This window comes from Arachis stenosperma, chromosome 3 (assembly GCF_014773155.1).
Source record: "Arachis stenosperma cultivar V10309 chromosome 3, arast.V10309.gnm1.PFL2, whole genome shotgun sequence".
NCBI classification, from domain to species: domain Eukaryota; kingdom Viridiplantae; phylum Streptophyta; class Magnoliopsida; order Fabales; family Fabaceae; genus Arachis; species Arachis stenosperma.
In genome coordinates this window covers 58,180,239-58,202,637 of record NC_080379.1, presented here as the reverse complement: position 1 = coordinate 58,202,637, position 22,399 = coordinate 58,180,239, and the positions used below count along the sequence as shown (strand labels likewise).

Sequence of the window (22,399 nt, the reverse complement as noted above, 5' to 3'; positions counted from 1 at the left end):
AAAACTTCCCAGGATCCTGCCTCTTTTGAGGCAGTTTCTGCCTAGACAAGTCATCCAGTTCTTTGGTGAGCAAGGGTGGTTCATCCTCCCAAGTCTCATTTCCAAATAACTTGTCATTCAGTTTCATGATTGCTCCAAGGTATTTAGCAACTTGATCTTCAGTGACATACTCATCCTCTTCAGAGGAAGAATACTCATCAGAGCTCATGAATGGCAGAAGTAAGTCCAATGGAATCTCTATGGTCTCATTTTGAGCTCAGATTCCCATTGTTCCTCATTGAGGAACTCAGAGGAGATTGGTAACGCCCACTGAGGTCTTCCTCAATGGCATCCTCCTCCTCTATTTCCTCTCCATATTCGGCCATGTCTATGGCTTTGCACTCTCCTTTTGGATTTTCTTCTGTATTACTTGGGAGAGTGCTAGGAGGGAGTTCAGTAACTTTCTTGCTCAGCTGACCCATTGTCCTTCCAAATTTCTGATGGAGGACCTTGTTCATTATGAAACTTTGAGTGGTCTTTATTAGATCAGAGACCATTGTTGCTAAGTCAGAAGTATTCTGCTTAGAACTCTGTCTGTTGCTGAGAAGATGATGGAAAAGGCTTGCCATTGCTAACCTGTTTCTTCCACCATTATTGTTATTGAAACTTGTGAGGTCTCTCTTGATTCTTCCATGAGAGATTGGGTGATTTCTCATGAAGAATTGTAGGTGTTCCATAGGGTTCTCCTAGGTAATTCACCTCTTCCATTGAAGGGTTTCTCAGGATCATAAGCTTCTTCCTCAGATGAAGCTTCCTTAGTAATGTTTGGTGCGTTTTGCATTCCAGACAGACTTTGAGAAATCAAATTGACTTGTTGAGTCAATATCTTGTTCGAGCCAATATGGCATTCAGAGTGTCAATCTCAAGAACTCCTTTCTTCTGACTAGTCCATTGTTCACAGGATTCTTTCAGAAGTGTACATGAATTGGTTATTTGCAACCATTTCAATCAGCTCTTGAGCTTCTGCAGGCGTCTTCTTCAGATGAAGAGATCCTCAGCAGAGCTATCCAAAGATATCTTGGATAGTCCAGAGAGACCATCATAGAAAACCTATGATGCTCCATTCAGAAAGCATGTCTGAAGGACATCTTCTGATTAATTGTTGTATCTTTCCCAAGCTTCATAGAGGGATTCTCCATCCTTCTGTCTGAAGGTTTGGACTTCCACTCTAAGCTTACTCCATCTTTGTGGTGGAAAGAACTTTGCCAAGAAGGCATTGACTAGCTTTTCCCAAGAGTCCAGGCTTTCTTTAGGTGAGAATCCAACCATATTCTAGCTCTGTCTCTTACAGCAAAAGGAATAGCATCAGTCTATAGACCTCAGGGTCAACCCCATTAGTCTTGACTGTCACAGATTTGCAAGAATTCAGCTAAAAAACTGATGAGGATCTTCCATTGGAAGTCCATGGAACTTGCAATTCTGTTGCATTAGAGAAAACTAATTGAGGCTTAAGCTCAAAGTGTTTGCTCCAATGGCAGGGATAGAGATGCTTCTCCCATAGAAATCAGGAGTAGGTGCAGTGAAGTCACTCAGCACCTTCCTGCATTGTTGGCATTGTTGTTGTTTTCGCTGCCATATGTTCTTCTTCTTTGAAGAATTCGGTCAGGTCCTCTAAAGAGAGTTGTGCTTTAGCTTCTCTTAGCTTTCGCTTCAAGGTCCTCTCAGGTTCAGGGTCAGCTTCAACAAGAATGCCTCTGTCTCTGCTCCTGCTCATATGAAAGAGAAGAGAAAAGAAAATGTGGAATCCTCTATGTCACAGTATAGAGATTCCTTGAAATGTCAGAGGAAAAAGGAAATAGAAAGAGAAGGAGAAGAAGAATTCGAACTTTAGTTAGATAAGGTTCGAATTGTGCATTAGAAGGAGTGGTACTCCATAATAGAAGGATGTGGGAAGGAAGGAAGAGAATTTTCGAAAATTCAATTAAAGATTTTGAAAACATTTTGAAAATTTGATTGATAATTTTCGAAAATTCAAAGTGAAAAAGAAATCAAGTGATTTTGAAAAAGATTTTGAAATTAGAAGTTAAAAAGATTGATTGAAAACTATTTGAAAAAGATATGGTTAAAAAGATTTAATTGAAAAGTTATGGTTTTAAAAAGATGTGATTGAGAAGATATGATTTGAAAACTATTTTAAAAGATATGATTTGAAAACTATTTTAAAAGATATGATTTGAAAACAATTTGAAAAGATATGATTTTAAAAATTAATGACTTGCCTAACAAGAAAAGATATGATTCAAACATAAAACCTTTCTTAATAGAAAAGGCAAAAAATGTTCAATCAAATCATTAATTGTTAGTAAGTATCTTTGAAAAAGGTAAGAAATTGATTTTGAAAACATTTGATTGAAAAGATATGATTTGAAAAAGATTTGATTTTGAAAAACTTTGAAAACATGAAAAAAATTGATTTTGAAAACAAAATCTTCCCCCTAGCACCATCCTGGCGTTAAACGCCCAGAATGGTATACATTCTGGCGTTTAACGCCCAAAATGCTACCTCTTTGGGCGTTAAACGCCCAACCAGGTACCCTGGCTGGCGTTTAAACGCCAGTCTGCCTTCTTCCTTCTTCACTGGGCATTTTTGAATGCTCAGCTTTTTCTGTATAATTCCTCTGCAGTATGTTCTGAGTCTTCAATTCTTTGTATCATTGACTTGAAAAGACACAAATTAAAAATATTTTTGGATTTTTAATAATCAAAATGCAAAAGGAATCAATTAACAATGCATGCAAGACACCAAACTTAGCAGTTTGTATACTACTGACACTAACAATATGAGAATGCATATGAGACACACAAAATACTTCAAGTCAATAGAATTCAAAGATCAAAACAAAGAAATATATGCATGGATTCGAAAAATATAACAAAAACATGCATTTGACAACAAACTTAAAATGAGACACTAGACTTAAGCAAGAAACATCAAATATTTTTGGTTTTTTATGAATTTGTAAATTTTTTTGTATTTTTCGAAAATTAAGTGGGAAAAGGTATCAAAATTCTTAATGAGAATTCCAGGAATCAGTGCAATGCTAGTCTAAGACTCCGGTCCAGGAATTAGACATGGCTTCACAGCCAGCCAAGCTTTCAAAGAAAGCTTCGGTCCAAAACACTAGACATGACCAAAGGTCAGCCAAGCCTTAGCAGATCACTGCTCCAAGAGCAAAATTGATGAGAATCAACAAGCTCTTGTGGTGATAAGTTGAAACCTCGGTCCAATCAGATTAGACATGGCTTCTCAGCCAGCCAGATTTCAACAAATCATCATGAAACTCTAGAATTCATCTTCAAGAATTTCGAAAAAATAAATACCTAATCTAAGCAACAAGATGAACCGTCAGTTGTCCAAACTAGAACAATCCCAGGCATTGTTACCAAAAGCTTGCTCAAAACTTGAACAATCCCCGGCAACGGCGCCAAAAACTTGGTGCGCAAAATTGTGATCACTACAACTTCGCACAACTAACCAGCAAGTGCACTGGGTCGTCCAAGTAATACCTTACGTGAGTAAGGGTCGATCCCACGGAGATTGTTAGCATTGAAGCAAGCTATGGTCATCTTGTAAATCTTAGTCAGGCAAACTCAAATGTATATGATGATGAACGAAAATAATATAAAGATAAAGATAGTGATACTTACGCATATCATTGGTGTAAGAGCTTCAGACAAGTGTATAAAGATGCCTTCCCTTCCGTCTCTCTGCTTTCCTACTGCCTTCATCCAATCCTTCTTACTCCTTTCCATGGCAAGCTCGTGTAGGGTTTCACTGTTGTCAGCAGCTACCTCCCATCCTCTCAGTGAAAGCGATTGCATATGTCCTGTCACGGCATAGCAGAATTCAGCTGTCGGTTCTCGGTCAGGCCGGAATAATATCCATTGATACTTTTGCGTCTGTCACTAACGCCCTAGCCTGCTAGGAGTTTGAAGCACGTCACAGTCATTCAATCATTGAATCCTACTCAGAATACCACAGACAAGGTTAGACCTTCCGGATTCTCTTGAATGCTGCCATCAGTTCTTGCCTATACCACGAAGACTCTGATCTCACGGAATGGTTGGCTCGTTTGTCAGGCGAGCACTCGGTTGTCAGGCGATCAACCATGCATCGTGCAATCAGGAATCCAAGAGATATTCACTAAGCCTCAGGTGCTTGTAGAACAAGAATGGTTGTCAGTCACCTTGTTCATGAGTGAGAGTGGTGATGGGCGTCAATCATCACCTTCATCATGTTGAAGAACAAGTGATATCTTGGACAAAGAACAAGTGGAATTGAATGGAAGAACAATAGTAATTGCATTAATACTCGAGGTACAGCAGAGCTCCACACCTTAATCTATGGTGTGTAGAAACTCCACCGTTGAAAATACATAAGCATAAGGTCTAGGCATGGCCGAATGGCCAGCCTCCCAAAGGTCTAAGATAGCATAAAACAAAGATAGCTACCAAAAGTCCTAGATTTCAAGCTCTCTAATACAATAGTAAAAGGTCCTACTTATAGAAAACTAGTACATAGATGAGTAAATGACATAAAAATCCACTTCCGGGCCCACTTGGTGTGTGTTTGGGCTGAGCAATGAAGAAATTTCGTGTAGAGACTCTCCTTGGAGTTAAACGCCAGCTTTAGTGCCAGTTTGGGCGTTTAACTCCCAATTAGGTGCCAGTTCCGGCGTTTAACGCTGGAATTTCTTGAGGTGACTTTGAACGCCGGTTTGGGCCATCAAATCTTGGGCAAAGTATGGACTATTATATATTGCTGGAAAGCCCAGGATGTCTACTTTCCAACGCCGTTGAGAGCGCGCCAATTGGGCTTCTGTAGCTCCAGAAAATCCACTTCGAGTGCAAGGAGGTCAGAATACAACAGCATCTGCAGTCCTTTTGAGTCTCTGGAACAGATTTTTGCTCAGGTCCCTCAATTTCAGCCAGAAAATACCTGAAATCACAGAAAAACACACAAACTCATAGTAAAGTCCAGAAAAGTGAATTTTAACTAAAAACTAATAAAAATATACTAAAAACTAACTAGATCATACTAAAAATATACTAAAAACAATGCCAAAAAGTGTACAAATTATCCGCTCATCAGCGCTCTGTCACAGCACGGCTAATCATCTGTCGATTCTCAATCAGGTTGGAATAGAATCCAGTGATTCTTTTGCGTCTGTAACTAACGCCCAGCCTTCAGGAGTTTGAAGCTCGTCACAGTCACTCAATCCTTGAATCCTACTCAGAATACCACAGACAAGGTTTAGACCTTCCGGATTCTCTTGAATGCCGCCATCAATTCTAGCTTATACCACGAAGATTCTGATTAAGGAATCCAAGAGATAAACATTCAAGCCTTGTTTGCTTGTAGAACGGAAGTGGTTGTCAGGCACGTGTTCATAAGTGAGAATGATGATGAGCGTCACATAATCATCACATTCATCATGTTCTTGGGTGCGAATGAATATCTTAGAATAAGAATAAGCTGAATTGAATAGAAGAACAATAGTAATTGCATTAATACTCGATGTACAGCAGAGCTCCACACCTTAATCTATGGTGTGTAGAAACTCCACCATTGAAAATACATAAGAACAAGGTCTAGGTATGGCCAAATGGCCAGCCTCCCAAAGAGGGTTCAATCATAAAAACATGATCAAAAGATGAAAATACAATAGCAAAAGGTCCTATTTGTAGAGAACTAGTATCTTAGGGTTTACAGAAATGAGTAAATGACATAAAAATCCACTTCCGGGCCCACTTGGTGTGTGCTTGGGCTGAGCATTGAAGCTTTCATGTGTAGAGACTTTTCTTGGAGTTAAACGCCAGCTTTTGTGCCAGTTTGGGCGTTTAACTCCCATTCTTGTGCCAGTTCCGGCGTTAAACGCCAGAATTCACTTCGAGTGCAGGGAGGTCAGAATCCAATAGCATCTGCAGTCCTTTTCAGCCTCTGAATCAGATTTTTGCTCAGGTCCCTCAATTTCAGCCAGAAAATACCTGAAATCACAGAAAAACACACAAACTCATAGTAAAGTCCAGAAAAGTGAATTTTAACTAAAAACTAATAAAAATATAATAAAAACTAACTAAAACATATTAAAAACTTACTAAAAACAATGCCAAAAAGCGTATAAATTATTCGCTCATCACAACACCAAACTTAAATTGTTGCTTGTCCCCAAGCAACTGAAAATCAAATAAGATAAAAAGAAGAGAATATGCAATGAATTCCAAAAACATCTATGAAGATCAGTATTAATTAGATGAGCGGGGCTTTTAGCTTTTTGCCTCTGAACAGTTTTGGCATCTCACTATATCCTTTGAAATTCAGAATGATTGGCTTCTATAGAAACTCAGAATCCAGATAGTGTTATTGATTCTCCTAGTTAAGTGTGATGATTCTTGAACACAGCTACTTTATGAGTCTTGGCCGTGGCCCAAAGCACTCTGTCTTCCAGTATTACCACCGGATACATACATGCCACAGACACATAATTGGGTGAACCTTTCAGATTGTGACTCAGCTTTGCTAGAGTCCCCAATTAGAGGTGTCCAGGGTTCTTAAGCACACTCTTTTTGCCTTGGATCACGACTTCATTATTTTTTTTCTTTTTTTTTCGTTTTTTTCTTTTTTTTTGTGTTTACTGCTTTTTCTTGCTTCAAGAATCATTTTTATGATTTTTCAGATCCTTAGTAACATGTCTCCTTTTTCATCATTCTTTCAAGAGCCAACATTCATGAACAACAAATTCAAAAGACATATGCACTGTTCAAGCATACATTCAGAAGTCAAAGTATTGCCACCACATCAAAATAATTAATCTGTTGTAAAATTCAAAATTCATGCAATTCTTCTCTTTTTCAATTAAGAACATTTTTCATTTAAGAAAGGTGATGGATTCATAGGACATTCATAACTTTAAGGCATAGACACTAAGACACTAATGATCATGTAATAAGACACAAACATAGATAAACATAGGCATAAAAATTCAAAAAACAGAAAAATAAAGAACAAAGAGATTAAAGAACGGGTCCACCTTAGTGATGGCGGCCTGTTCTTCCTCTTGAAGATCTTATGGAGTGCTTGAGCTCCTCAATGTCTCTTCCTTGCCTTTGTTGCTCCTCTCTCATGATTCTTTGATCTTCTTTAATTTCATGGAGGAGGATGGAATGTTCTTGGTGCTCCACCCTTAGTTGTCCCATGTTGGAACTCAATTCTCCTAGGGAGGTGTTGATTTGCTCCCAATAGTTTTGTGGAGGAAAGTGCATCCCTTGAGGCATCTCAGGGATTTCATGATGAGTGGGATCTCTTGTTTGCTCCATCCTTTTCTTAGTGATGCGCTTGTCCTCATCAATGAGGATGTCTCCCTCTATGTCAATTCCAACTAAATAACAGAGGTGACAAATGAGATGAGGAAAGGCTAACCTTGCCAAGGTAGAGGACTTGTCCGCCACCTTATAAAGTTCTTGGGCTATAACCTCATGAACTTCTACTTCCTCTCCAATCATGATGCTATGAATCATGATGGCCCGGTCTATAGTAACTTCGGACCGGTTGCTAGTGGGAATGATTGAGCGTTGGATAAACTCCAACCATCCCCTAGCCACGGGCTTGAGGTCATGCCTTCTCAGTTGAACCGGCTTCCCTCTTGAATCTCTCTTCCATTGAGCGCCCTCTTCACAAATGTCTCTGAGGACTTGGTCCAACCTTTGATCAAAGTTGACCCTTTTAGTGTAGGGGTGTTCATCTCCTTGCATCATGGGCAAGTTGAATGCCAACCTTACATTTTCCGGACTAAAATCTAAGCATTTCCCCCGAACCATTGTAAGCCAATTCTTTGGGTCCGGGTTCACACTTTGATCATGGTTCTTGGTGATCCATGCATTGGCATAGAACTCTTGAACCATTAAGATTCCGACTTGTTGAATGGGGTTGGTAAGAACTTCCCAACCTTTTCTTTGGATCTCATGTCGGATCTCCGGATATTCACTCTTTTTGAGTTTGAAAGGGACCTCGGGGATCACCTTCTTCATGGCCACAACTTCATAGAAGTGGTCTTAATGCACCCTTGAGATGAATCTCTCCATCTCCCATGACTCGGAGGTGGAAGCTTTTGCCTTCCCTTTCCTCTTTCTAGAGGTTTCTCCGGCCTTAGGTGCCATAAATGGTTATGAAAAAACACAAAGCAATGCTTTTACCACACCAAACTTAGAAGGTTTGCTCATCCTCGAGCAAAAGAATAAAGAAGAGAGTAGAAGAAGAAGAAATGGAGGAGATGGAGGGGGCTTTGTGGTTCGGCCAAGGGGGAGAAGTAGTGTTTAGGTTGTGTGAAAATGAGGTGGTGAAGATGGGTTTATATAGGGGTGGAGAGAGGGGTAGGGTTCGGTCATGTATGGGTGGTTTTGGGAGGGAAAATGGTTTGAATTTGAATGGTAAGGTAGGTGGGGTTTTATGAAGGATGGATGTGAGTGGTGAAGAGAATGGTAGGATTTGATAGGTGAGGGGTTTTTGGAGAAGAGGTGTTGAGGTGATTGGTGAATGGGTGAAGAAGAGAGAGAGTGGTGGGGTAGGTGGGGATCCTGTGGGGTCCACAGATCCTGAGGTGTCAAGGATAATTCGTCCCTGCACCAAGTGGCGAGCAAAATTGCTTTTTCTGCCAATCCTGGCATTAAACACTGGGCTGGTGCCCATTTCTGGCGTTTAACGCCAGCTTGATGCCCATTCCTGGCGTTAAACGCCAGTCTGGTGCCCCTTTCTGGCGTTAAACGCCCAGAATGGTGCCAGACTGGACGTTAAACGCCCATTTGCTGCCCTTACTGGCGTTTAAACACCAGCAAGGTTTTCTTCCAGGGTGTGCTATTTTTCTTTTTGTTTTTCATTTTGTTTTTGCTTTTTCAATTGATTTTGTGACTTCCCATGATCATCAACCTATAGAAAACATAAAATAACAAAGGAAAATAGATAAATATAACATTAGGTTGCCTCCCAACAAGTGCTTCTTTAATGTCAGTAGCTTGACAGTGGGCTCTCATGGAGCCTCACAGATGTTCAGAGCAATGTTGGAACCTCCCAACACCAAACTTAGAGTTTGAATGTGGGGGTTCAACACCAAACTTAGAATTTGGTTGTGGCCTCCCAACACCAAACTTAGAGTTTAACTGTGGGGGCTCTGTTTGGCTCTATTTTGAGAGAAGCTCTTCATGCTTACTCTCCATGGTAACAGAGGGATATCTTTGAGCCTTAAACACAAAGGATTCTTCATTCACTTGAATGATCAATTCTCCTCTATCAACATCAATCACAGCCTTTGCTGTGGTTAGGAAGGGTCTGCCAAGGATGATGGATTCATCCATGCACTTCCCAGTCTCTAGGACTATGAAATCAGCAGGGATGTAATGGTCTTTAACCTTTACCAGAACATCCTCTACAAGTCCATAAGCTTGTTTTCTTGAATTGTCTGCCATCTCTAATGAGATTCTTACAGCTTGTACCTCAAAGATCCCTAGCTTCTCTATTACAGAGAGAGGCATGAGGTTTATACTTGACCCTAAGTCACACAGAGCCTTCTTAAAGGTCATGGTGCCTATGGTACAAGGTATTAAGAACTTCCCAGGGTCTTGTCTCTTTTGAGGTAATCTCTACCTAGTCAAGTCATCCAGTTCTTTGGTGAGCAAAGGGGGTTCATCCTCCCAAGTCTCATGACCAAATAACTTGTCATTTAACTTCATGATTGCTCCAAGGTATTTAGCAACTTGCTCTTCAGTGACATCTTCATCCTCTTCAGAGGAAGAATACTCATCAGAGCTCATAAATGGCAGAAGTAAATCCAATGGAATCTCTATGGTCTCATTATGAGCCTCAGATTCCCATGGTTCCTCATTAGGGAACTCATTGGAGGCCAGTGGACGTCCATTGAGGTCTTCCTCAGTGGCGATCACTGCCTCTTCCTCCTCTCTAAGTTCGGCCATGTGGGTCATGTTAATGGCCTTGCATTCTCCTTTTGGATTCTCTTCTGTATTGCTTGGAAGAGTACTAGGAGGGAGTTTAGTAATTTTCTTGCTCAGCTGTCCCATTTGTGCCTCCAAATTCCTAATGAAGGACCTTGTTTTAGTCATGAAACTTTGAGTGGTTTTGATTAGATCAGAGACCATGGTTGCTAAGTCAGAGTGGCTCTGCTTAGAATTTTCTGTCTGTTGCTGAGAAGATGATGGAAAAGGCTTGCCATTGCTAAACCTGTTTCTTCCACCATTATTGTTGTTGAAACCTTGTTGAGGTCTCTGTTGATCCTTCCATGAGAGATTTGGATGATTTCTCCATGAAGGATTATAGGTGTTTCCATAGGGTTCTCCCATGTAGTTCACCTCTTCCATTGAAGGGGTCTCAGGATCATAAGCTTCTTCTTTAGATGAAGCATCCTTAGTACTGCCTGGTGCAGCTTGCATTCCAGACAGACTTTGAGAGATCATATTGACTTGCTGAGTCAATATTTTGTTCTGAGCCAGTATGGCATTCAGAGTATCAATCTCAAGAACTCCTTTCTTCTGATTCGTCCCATTGTTCAAAGGATTCCTTTCAGAAGTGTACATGAATTGGTTATTTGTAACCATTTCAATGAGTTCTTGAGCTTCTGCAGGCGTCTTCTTCAGATGAAGAGATCCTCCAGCAAAGTTGTCCAATGAAATCTTGGACAGTTCAGACAGACTATCATAGAAGATACCTATGATGCTCCATTCAGAAAGCATGTCAGAAGGACACTTTCTGATTAATTGTTTGTATCTTTCCCAAGCTTCATAGAGGGATTCATCTTCCTTCTGTCTGAAGGTTTAGACTTCCACTCTAAGCTTACTCAATTTTTGAGGTGGAAAGAACTTTGCCAAGAAGGCATTGACTAGCTTTTCCCAAGAGTTCAGGCTTTATTTAGGTTGTGAGTCCAACCATATCCTAGCTCTGTCTCTTACAGCAAAAGGGAATAGCATAAGTCTATAGACTTCAGGGTCAACCCCATTGGTCTTGACAGTGTCACAGATTTGCAAGAACTCAGCTAAAAACTGATGAGGATCTTCCAATGGAAATCCATGGAACTTGCAATTCTGTTGCATTAGAGAAACTAATTGAGGCTTAAGCTCAAAGTTGTTTGCTCCAATGGCAGGGATAGAGATTCTTCTCCCATAGAAGTCGGGAGTAGGTGCAGTAAAGTCACCCAGCACCTTCCTTGCATTGTTAGCATTGTTGTTGTTTTTGGCTGCCATGTCTTCTTCTTGTTTGAAGATTTCTGTTAGGTCCTCTACAGAGAGTTGTGCTGTAGCTTCTCTTAGCTTTCGCTTCAAGGTCCTTTCAGGTTCAGGGTCAGCCTCAACAAGAATGCTTTTGTCTTTGTTCCTGCTCATATGAAAGAGAAGCGAACAAGAAAATATGGAATCCTCTATGTCACAATATAGAGATTCCTTTAGGTGTCAGAGGAAAAGAAAAATAGAAGGAAGAGGTAGAAGAATTCGAACTTATCAAGAAAGATGGAGTTCGAATTGTGTATTGAGGAGGAGTGTTAGTCCAAAAATAGAAGGATGTGAGAAGAGGGGAAGAAATTTTCGAAAATTAAAGTGAATTAATAAAAAAATTTAAAAAAAAAGTAATTCATTTTTGAAAACTAAGATTGGGAAAGAAATTAAGTGATTTTTGAAAAAGATTTTGAAATTAGAAATAAAAAAGATATGATTGAAAACTATTTTGAAAAAGATGTGATTAAAAGATATGATCGAGAAGATATGATTTGAAAAACAATTTAAAAAGATTTGATTTTGAAAACTAATGACTTGGCTAACAAGAAATTTAAGAGATATGATTCAGACATTAAACCTTTCTCAACAGAAAGGGCAACATAGTTGAAATGTTGAATCAAATCATTAATTGTTAGTAAGTATTTTTGAAAATGGAAAGAAATTGATTTTGAAAATATATGATTGAAAAGATATGATTTGAAAAAGATTTGATTTTGAAAAATTTTGAAAACTTGAAAAAAATTTGAATTAAAAACAAAATCTTCCCTCTTCTGCCATCCTGGCGTTAAACGCCCAGAATGGTATACATTCTGGCGTTTAACACCCAAAACTCACCCCTTTTGGGCGTTCAACGCCCAGCCAGGCACCCTGGCTGGCGTTTAAATGCCAGTTTTCCTTCTTCACTGGGCGTTTTGAATGCCCAGCTTTTTCTGTGTAATTCCTCTGCTGTATGTTCTGAATCTTCAATTCTCTGTATTATTGACTTGAAAAGACACAAATTAAAATATTTTTTTGAATTTTTTAATGATGAGGAATAATCAAAATGCAACTAAAATCAAATAAACAATGCATGCAAGACACCAAACTTAGAAGTTTGTATACTATTGACCTAACAAAATGAGAATGCATATGAGAAACAACAAAACACTCAAGACAAGAGAATTTAAAGATCAGAACAAGGAAATCATCAAGAACAACTTGAAGATTAATTAAGACACATGAATGAATTCGAAAAAAAATTGCAAGAAGAATAGAAACATGCAATTGACACCAAACTTAAAATGAGACACTAGACTCAACAAGAAACATAAAATATTTTTGGTTATTATGATTTTGTAAATTTTTTTTTTTTGGATTTTTTTGAAAATTGAGTGAAAAAGAAAATAAGGATATCAAAATTCTTAATGAGAATTCCAGGAATCATGCAATGTTAGTTTAAAGCTTTAGTCTAAAGGAATTAGACATGGCTAGCCAAGCTTCAGCAGGACATTACATTCAAGAGCTAAATTGATGAGAATCAATCAGCTTTGGTGATGATAAGAACATCACCTTGAAACACTAGAATTCATTCTTAAGAACTCTGAAGAAAAAAATACCTAATCTAAGCAACAAGATGAACCGTCAGTTGTCCAAACTCAAACAATCCCCGGCAACGGCGCCAAAAAAATTGGTGCACGAAATTGTGATCATCAATAGCGCCATCAACATGGTACGCTCAATTGCAATCTCAACTCTTTATCACAACTTCGCACAACTAACCAGCAAGTGCACTGGGTCGTCCAAGTAATAAACCTTACGCGAGTAAGGGTCGATCCCACGGAGATTGTTGGTATGAAGCAAGCTATGGTCATCTTGTAAATCTCAGTCAGGCAGATTCAAATGGTTATGGATGATTTATGAATAAAGCATAAAATAAAGATAGAGATACTTATGTAATTCATTGGTGAGAATTTCAGATAAGCGTATGGAGATGCTTTGTCCCTTCCGTCCCTCTACTTTCCTACTGTCTTCATCCAATCCTTCTTACTCCTTTCCATGGCAAGCTGTATGTTGGGCATCACTGTTGTCAATGGCTACAGTCCCGTCCTCTCAGTGAAAATGTTCAACGTGCTCTGTCACAGCACGGCTAATCATCTGTCGGTTCTCAATCAGGTTGGAATAGAATCCAGTGATTCTTTTGCATCTGTCACTAACGCCCAGCCTTCAGGAGTTTGAAGCTCGTCACAGTCACTCAATCCTTGAATCCTACTCAGAATACCACAGACAAGGTTTAGACTTTCCGGATTCTCTTGAATGCCGCCATCAATTCTAGCTTATACCACGAAGATTCTGATTAAGGAATCCAAGAGATAAACATTCAAGCCTTGTTTGCTTGTAGAACGGAAGTGGTTGTCAAGCACGCGTTCATAAGTGAGAATGATGAGGAGCGTCACATAATCATCACATTCATCATGTTCTTGGGTGCGAATGAATATCTTAGAACAAGAATAAGCTGAATTGAATAGAAGAACAATTGTAATTGCATTAATACTCGAGGTACAGCAGAGCTCCACACCTTAATCTATGGTGTGTAGAAACTCCACCGTTGAAAATACATAAGAACAAGGTCTAGGCATGGCCGAATGGCCAGCCTCCTAAAGAGGGTTCAATCATAAAAACATGATCAAAAGATGAAAATACAATAGCAAAAGGTCCTATTTGTAGAGAACTAGTATCTTAGGGTTTACAGAAATGAGTAAATGACATAAAAATCCACTTCTGGGCCCACTTGGTGTGTGCTTGGACTGAGCATTGAAGTTTTCATGTGTAGAGACTTTTCTTGGAGTTAAACGCCAGCTTTTGTGCCAGTTTGGGCGTTTAACTCCCATTCTTGTGCCAGTTCCGGCGTTAAACGCCAGAATTCTTGAGCTGACTTGAAATGCCTGTTTGGGCCATCAAATCTCAGGCAAAGTACGGACTATTATACATTGTTGAAAAGCCCAGGATGTCTACTTTCCAACGCAGTTGAGATCGCGCCAATTGGGCTTCTGTAGCTCTAGAAAATCTACTTCGAGTGCAGGGAGGTCAGAATCCAACAGCATTTGCAGTCCTTTTCAGCCTCTAAATCAGATTTTTGCTCAGGTCCCTCAATTTCAGCCAGAAAATACCTGAAATCACAGAAAAATACACAAACTCATAGTAAAGTCCAGAAAAGTAAATTTTAACTAAAAACTAATAAAAATATAATAAAAACTAACTAAAACATACTAAAAACATACTAAAAACAATGCCAAAAGCGTATAAATTATCCGCTCATCATTGGTCTTCTTTCTTCCTGGATTCTTTTTCCTTATCCCAAGGTGGGTAGGAGAATCCGGTTTTTGAATTATCTCCCAATCGGGAGTTCTCCTCCATATTGATATACTTTTTCGCCCTTTCTTGAACCTCATTTAGAGATTTTGGATGCTTCTTGGATATTGATTGGCTAAAAGGTCCTTCTCTTAAGCCGTTGATGAGCCCCATGATGGCCATTTTTGTTGGAAGACTTGGTATGTCGAGGCATGCTTTGTTGAATCTTTCCATGAAGCTGCGAAGGCTTTCCCGATCTCCTTGTTTAATTCCCAACAAGCTTGGAGTGTGCTTGGTTTTATCCTTTTGGATGGACAACCTGGCGAGGAACTTTCTGGCTAGGTCATCAAAACTTGTGAGTGATCTTGGAGGCAAACTGTCGAACCACTTTATTACTATTTTCGTCAGGGTAGTCGGAAAGGCTTTGCAACGGATTGCATCTGAGGCATCCGTGAGATACATTTGACTTCTAAAATTGTTGAGATGATGGCTTGGATCTGACGTTCCGTCGTACGGGGTCATGTCGGGGGCTTTAAAGTTCTTTGGGACTTTAACTTTCATGATTTCCTTTGTAAACGGGTCTTGGTCCTCATGAGGGCTATCTTCGTGATTGGACCGAGTGGTCTTCGTTTTGAGGTCGGCTTCGAGCTTAAGGAGCTTGTCTTCTAGCTCTCGTCATTTTCTTGTTTCCCTTCGAAGGTCCCTCTCGGCCTCTCGTTGATGTTCTGCCTCTTGCACAAGCTGTTTAAGGTGATCCTGTTGTTCACGGATAGCATCTAAGATTTCCGTGTTTGGGATTTGCTTGTCTTCATTGGATTGAGGTGTGTCTTTGGATGTGGCATCCATGTTCTTATTTGGTGTTCTGTCCACCAAACCAGAGTTGTGATCGTTGTCCTGATTATCTGCCATGGTGATGGGATGACTTCCAGGTTCCCCGGTAACGGCGCCAATGTTACGAGGGTTACCTAAAACTGAAGTTCAATCTCAGACGAGATCTTCTGTGTTGATTGGTGCTACTGATCCTTCGTCATCGGAGGGTGGTGGTTGATGAGCGGATATTTTATACGCTTTTTGGTGGTATTTTCATGTAGTTTTTAGTTTGTTTTAGTTACTTTTTAGTACATTTTTATTATTTTTTCTGAAAAAATCACATTTCTGGACTTTACTATGAGTTTTTGTGTTTTTCTGTGATTTCAGGTATTTTCTGGCTAAAATTGAGGGACCTGAGCAAAAATCTGATTCAGAGGCTGAAAAAGGACTACAGATGCTGTTGGATTCTAACCTCCCTGCACTCGAAAAGGATTTTCTAGAGCTACGGAAGCACAATTTGGCGCGCTCTCTATTGCGTTGAAAAGTAGAGATCTTGGACTTTCCAACAATATATAATAGTTCATACTTTGCCCGAGTTGAGATCACGCAAACTGGCATTTAACGCCAATTTTCTACCCTATTCTAGCGTTAAACGCCAGAACTGGCATAAAAGTTGGAGTTAAATGCCCAAACTGGCACAAAAACTGGAGTTAAACGCCAGAAATAGCCTATGCACGTGAAAGCTTCAATGCTCAGCCCAAACACAAACCAAGTGGGCCCCGAAAGTGGATTTCTGCATTATCTATCTTAGTTTACTCATTTTCTGTAAACCTAGGTTACTAGTTTAGTATAAAAACTACTTTTAGAGATTTATTTTGTATCTCATGACATTTTACATCTGACTTTGTATCTTCTACGGCATGAATCTCTAAACCCCATGGTTGGGGGTGAGGAGCTCTGCTATGTCTCGATGGATTAATGCAATTATTTCTGTTTTCTATTCAATCACGCTTGTTTCTATTCTAAGATATTTATTCGCACTTCAACATGATGAATGTGATGATCCATGATACTCATCACCATTCTCAACTTACGAACGCGTGCCTGACAACCACTTCCGTTTTACCTTAGATTGAATATGTATCTCTTGGATTCCCAGTTCATGAGTTTGATTTCCTCTCCTGACAACAGAGTGCTCAATTCCATGAAACCAGAGTCTTCGTGGTATAAGCTAGAATCAGTTGGCAGCACTCTTGAGATCTGGAAAGTTTAAACCTTGTCTGTGGTATTCCGAGTAGGATCTGGGAAGGGGTGACTATGACGAGCTTCAAACTCACAATTGTTGGGCGCAATGACGGTGTGCAAAAGGATCAATGGATCATATTCCAGCACGAGTGAGAACCGACATATAATTAGCCATGCAGAAAACCACAGAGGACCATTTTCACTGAGAGGATGGATGGTAGCCATTGACAACGGTGATCCACCAACATACAGCTTGCCATGGAACGAACCTTGCGTGCGTGAAGAAGACAACAGAAGGAAAGCAGAGATTCAGAAGACAGAGCATCTTCAAAACCTCAACCTGTGCTCCATTACTGTATAACAAGTACTATTCATTTCATGTTCTTTTGCTTTTTACAAACAAAACTCTTTTCATTATTAACAAAACTCACGTAAGGTATTACTTGGACGACCCAATGCACTTGCTGGTTAGTGGCACCAGAGTTGTGAAAAGTGTGAATCACAATTCCGTGCACCAAGTTTTTGGCGCCATTGCCGGGGATTGTTCGAGTTTGGACAACTGACGGTTCATCTTGTTACTTAGATTAGGAAAAATTGTCTTTTTGTTAGTTTAGAGTCTTTTTATTTTCTTTTCAAAAACATTTTCAAAAATCTTATTTTTCTTTATTAATTTCTTGTCCTTGAGTCTAGTTTCATGTTTTAAGTTTGGTGTCTTTTGTTGCTTTTTATCTTATACATTTTCGAATTATTAGTGTTCAAGGTACAAAAATTTTTAAGTTTGGTGTCCTTTGTGTTTTTGTTTTCTTAAAACGTTTCAAAATTTGTTCTTGGTGTTCATCTTGACATTTAAACTTTTGTTGTTCGTTTCCCTTGTTTTGATCTAAAAATTCTAATTTTGGTGTCATTTTGTGGTTTTTCTCTTTCCTCATAAAATTCAAAAATAAAAAAGATATATATCCTTTCCTTTAATTGCTCATAATTTTCGAAATTTTAGTCTTATTCTATTATTGTGATTGAAAAAATTTTAAATTTGGTGTTTTCTTATTAAGAAAGTTTCAACATTTAAAATTTTAAAATCATATCATTTTCAAAACTCCCTAACCACTTTTTCTCTCTTCATTTTTCGAAAATCCTCACCCAAAAATTTTTCAAATCTTTTTAATTAATTAATTATTTTAGTTTTCAATTTTCTTTTATTTTCAAAAAAAAAATAAAATAAAACAAATAATAATAATAATAATAAATACAATAAAAATAAATAAAAATTCTTTGTTTACAATCAACATCATATTCCTGCACTCGAAATTGATTTTCTAGAGCTACGGAAGCCCAATTGGCGCTCTCTCTCTCTCTATTGCGTTGAAAATTAGACATCTTGGGCTTTCTAGCAATATATAATAGTCCATACTTTGCCCGAGTTGAGATCACGCAAACTGGCGTTTAACGCCAACTTTCTACCCTATTCTAGCGTTAAACGCCAGAACTGGCATAAAAGTTGGAGTTAAACGCCCAAACTGGCACAAAAGCTGGAGTTAAACGCCAGAAATAGCGTATGCATGTGAAAGCTTCAATGCTCAGCCCAAACACACACCAAGTGGGCCCCGACAGTGGATTTCTGCATTATCTATCTTAGTTTACTCATTTTCTGTAAACCTAGGTTACTAGTTTAGTATAAAAACTACTTTTAGAGATTTATTTTGTATCTCATGACATTTTACATCTGACTTTGTATTTTCTACGGCATGAGTCTCTAAACCCCATGGTTGGGGGTGAGGAGCTCTGCTATGTCTCGATGGATTAATGCAATTATTTCTTTTTTCTATTCAATCACGCTTGTTTCTATTCTAAGATATTCATTTGCACTTCAACATGATGAATGTGATGATCCGTGATACTCATCACCATTCTCAACTTATGAACACGTGCTTGACAACCACTTCCGTTCTACCTTAGATTGAATGTGTATCTCTTGGATTCCTAGTTCACGTGATTGATTCCCTCTCCTGACAACAGAGTGCTCAATTTCGTGAAACCAGAGTCTTCGTGGTATAAGCTAGAATCAGTTGGCAGCACTCTTGAGATCCGGAAAGTATAAACCTTGTCTGTGGTATTCCAAGTAGGATCTGGGAAGGGGTGACTGTGACGAGCTTCAAACTCATAATTGTTGGGCGCAATGACGGTGTGCAAAAGGATCAATGGATCCTATTCCAGCACGAGTGAGAACCGACAGATGATTAGCCATGCGGGAAACCACAGAGGACCATTTTCACTGAGAGGATGGATGGTAGCCATTGACAACGGTGATCCACCAACATACAGCTTGCCATGGAAGGAACCTTGCGTTCGTGAAGAAGACAATAGAAGAAAGCAGAGATTCAGAAGACAGAGCATCTCCAAAACCTCAACATGTTCTCCATTACTGCATAACAAGTACTATTCATTTCATGTTGTTTTGCTTTTTACAAACAGAACTCTTTTCATTATTAATATCCTTACTAAGGTTTACAAGATAACCATAGATTGCTTCAAGCCAACAATCTCCGTGGGATCGACCCTTACTCACGTAAGGTATTACTTGGACGACCCAGTGCACTTGCTGGTTAGTGGCACCAGAGTTGTGAAAAGTGTGAATCACAATTCCGTGCACCAAGTTTTTGGCGCCATTGCCGGGGATTGTTCTAGGTTGGACAACTGACGGTTCATCTTGTTACTTAGATTAGGAAAAATTGTCTTTTTGTTAGTTTAGAGTCTTTTTATTTTCTTTTCAAAAACATTTTCAAAAATCTTATTTTTCTTTATTAATTTCTTGTCCTTGAGTCTAGTTTCATGTTTTAAGTTTGGTGTCTTTTGTTGCTTTTTATCTTATACATTTTCGAATTATTAGTGTTCAAGGTACAAAAATTTTTAAGTTTGGTGTCCTTTGTGTTTTTATTTTCTTAAAAAGTTTCAAAATTTGTTCTTGGTGTTCATCTTGACATTTAAAGTTTTCTTGTTCTTTTCCCTTGTTTTGATCTAAAAATTCTAAGTTTGGTGTCATTTTGTGGTTTTTCTCTTTCCTCATAAAATTCAAAAATAAAAAAGATATATATCCTTTCCTTTAATTGCTCATAATTTTCGAAATTTTAATTTTTTTTCTATTATTGTGATAGAAATAATTTAACTTTGGTGTTTTCTTATTAAGAAAGTTTCAACATTTAAAATTTTGAAATCATATCTTTTTCAAAACTCCCTAACCACTTTTTCTCTCTTCATTTTTTGAAAATCCTCACCCAAAAATTTTTCAAATCTTTTTAATTAATTAATTATTTTAGTTTTCAATTTTCTTTTATTTTCAAAAATAAAATAAAATAAAATAAAATAAAATAATAATAATAAATACAATAAAAATAAATAAAAATTCTTTGTTTACAATCAACATTATATCCCTTTCTCTATCATGGATATAAGTGGAAATGAACAGTCCAGAAGGACTTTGGGGTCATATGCTATCTCACTACTGCTTCATATGGGGGTAGTATCTGTATACCCCCCATTAAAGCTAGTAATTTTGAGCTAAACCTTCAGCTCATTATCATGGTGCAACAAAATTGCTAGTATTTCGGTCTTCCACAGGAAGAACCTATTGAGTTTCCGGCAGAATTCTTACAAATTACTGACACAGTACGTCATAAAGAAGTAGATCAGGATGTCTATAGACTATTACTGTTCCCATTTGTTGTGAAAGATCAAGCTAAGAGGTGGATAAACAACCAACACACAGCAAGCATAAGAACATGGAAACAGCTGTCAGAAAAATTCTTAAATCAATATTTCCCTCCTAAAAGGATGACACAGCTAAGGCTGGACTTCCAAGACTTCAAACAAGGAGATAATGAATCTCTTTATGAAGTCTGGGATAGGTACAGAGAGATGCTAAGGAAATTTCCCTCTGAAATATTTTCAGAGTGGGTGCAGTTAGACATCTTCTACTACGGACTTACAGAAAAAGCTCAGATATCTCTAGACCACACAGTTGGTGGATCTATACACATGAGAAAGACGATTGAAGAGGCTCAAGAGCTCATAGATACGGTTGCTAGAAATCAGCATATGTACTTAAATAGTGAGTCCTCCATGAAAGAAGAAGCTAAGACAGTATCAACTGACTTTAGTACTCAGGAATAAGTTGCTGAACTCAATTAGCAACTATCTTCTATAAAAATACAGTTAGCAGAATTGAAGGAGATGCTACAAGAAACCAAAAATTCTAATAAGGATATGGAATCACAATTGAATTAGACAAAACAGTAGTTATCAAAACAGATAACAGAGGAGTGCCAAGCAGTTCAGTTAAGAAGTGGAAAAATATTAAATACCTCAACTCAAAGCAGCAAAAAGCCAAGAAAAGAACAATTGACAGAGGATGAGCAAACTGCTACCCAAAATCCCTGAGGAAAGTAAGAGCCCAGAGAGGAATGATTCTAACGTTCAAACGCCAGAAAAGGGTGAAAAACTAGCGTTAAACGCCAGTGGATACCCAGGTCTAGCGTTCAAACGCCAGAAAAGGGTGAAAAGTTGGCATTAAACGCCCATTGGGAGCCCAATTCTAGCGTTCAAATGCCAAAAAGAGGAGAGAATCTGGCGTTAAATGCCCATCCAGCCCCCAAGCCTGGCATTCAAAAGCTAATGAGGGATCAGACACCTGCAAGTGCTGATAGTAACCCCTCTAAGAAGGCTTCTCCAACCACCTCTGTAGGAAAAAACCCGTAGCAACTAAGGTTGAAGAATACAAAGCTAAGATGCCTTATCCTCAGAAACTCCACCAAGCAGAACATGATAAACAATTTGCCCATTTTGCAGACTATCTCAGGACTCTTGAAATCAAGATTCCATTTGCAGAGGCACTTGAGCAAATACCCTCATATGCTAAGTTCATGAAAGAGATCTTAAGTCATAAGAAGGATTGGAGGGAAACTGAAAAAGTCCTCCTCACTGAAGAATACAGTGCAGTCATTTTAAAGAGCTTATCAAAGAAGCTTAAGGATCCTGGGAGCTTCATGATACCATGCACATTAGAGGGCACTTGTTCCAAGACAGCTCTATGTGATCTTGGGGTAAGTATCAACCTAATCTCTGCATCCACTATCAGAAAGCTTGGCTTGACTAAAGAGGTCAAACCAACCTGGATCTGTCTTCAACTTACTGATGGCTCCAATAAATATTCATCAGGCATAATTGAGGACATGATTGTCAAGGTTGGGCCATTCGCCTTTCCTAATGACTTTGTGGTGCTGGAAATGGAGGTGCACAAGAGTGAAACTCTCATTCTAGGAAGACCTTTCCTAGCAAGTGGACGAACCATCATTGATGTCCAAAAAGGGGAGGTGATCCTGAGAGTCAATGAGGACGAGTTTAAGTTAAATGCTGTCAAAGCTATGCAGCATCTAGACACCTCAAAAGACCGCATGAGCCATGATATTATTGACTCCCTGGTAGAGGAGATCAATATGGCTGAGAGTCTCGAATCAGAGCTAGAGGACATCTTTGAAGATATTCAGCCTAATCTGGAGGAACCAGAGGAAACAGAAAAGCTTCTAAAAACTCCTCAGGAAGATAATAAGCCTCAAAAACCCGAGCTCAAACCACTACCACTATCCCTGAAATATGCGTTTCTGGGAGAGGATGGCACTTTTCCTGTAATCATAAGTTCTGCTTTAGATCCACAGGA

General features: G+C 38.8%; 1 protein-coding gene and 1 non-coding gene across 2 annotated transcripts; one reads left to right on the top strand and one right to left on the bottom strand.

Annotated features, from left to right (window-relative positions):
* The first annotated feature begins 10,770 nt into the window (after positions 1-10,770).
* Positions 10,771-10,878, top strand: LOC130972510 (small nucleolar RNA R71). The gene has a single exon (XR_009083672.1). It is a non-coding gene; the product is annotated as a small nucleolar RNA R71 (small nucleolar RNA).
* Positions 10,879-14,604: 3,726 nt separating this feature from the next.
* LOC130966160 (uncharacterized) lies at positions 14,605-15,198 on the bottom strand. The gene has a single exon (XM_057890929.1). The coding sequence runs from the start codon at positions 15,196-15,198 to the stop codon at positions 14,605-14,607; it is 594 nt and encodes a 197-aa protein (XP_057746912.1).
* Between the last annotated feature and the right edge of the window lie 7,201 nt (positions 15,199-22,399).

Coding starts and splice junctions, on each gene's coding strand:
- LOC130966160 (XM_057890929.1), bottom strand. CDS start 15,198: ATGAAAGTTAAAGTCCCAAAGAACTTTAAAGCCCCCGACATGACCCCG.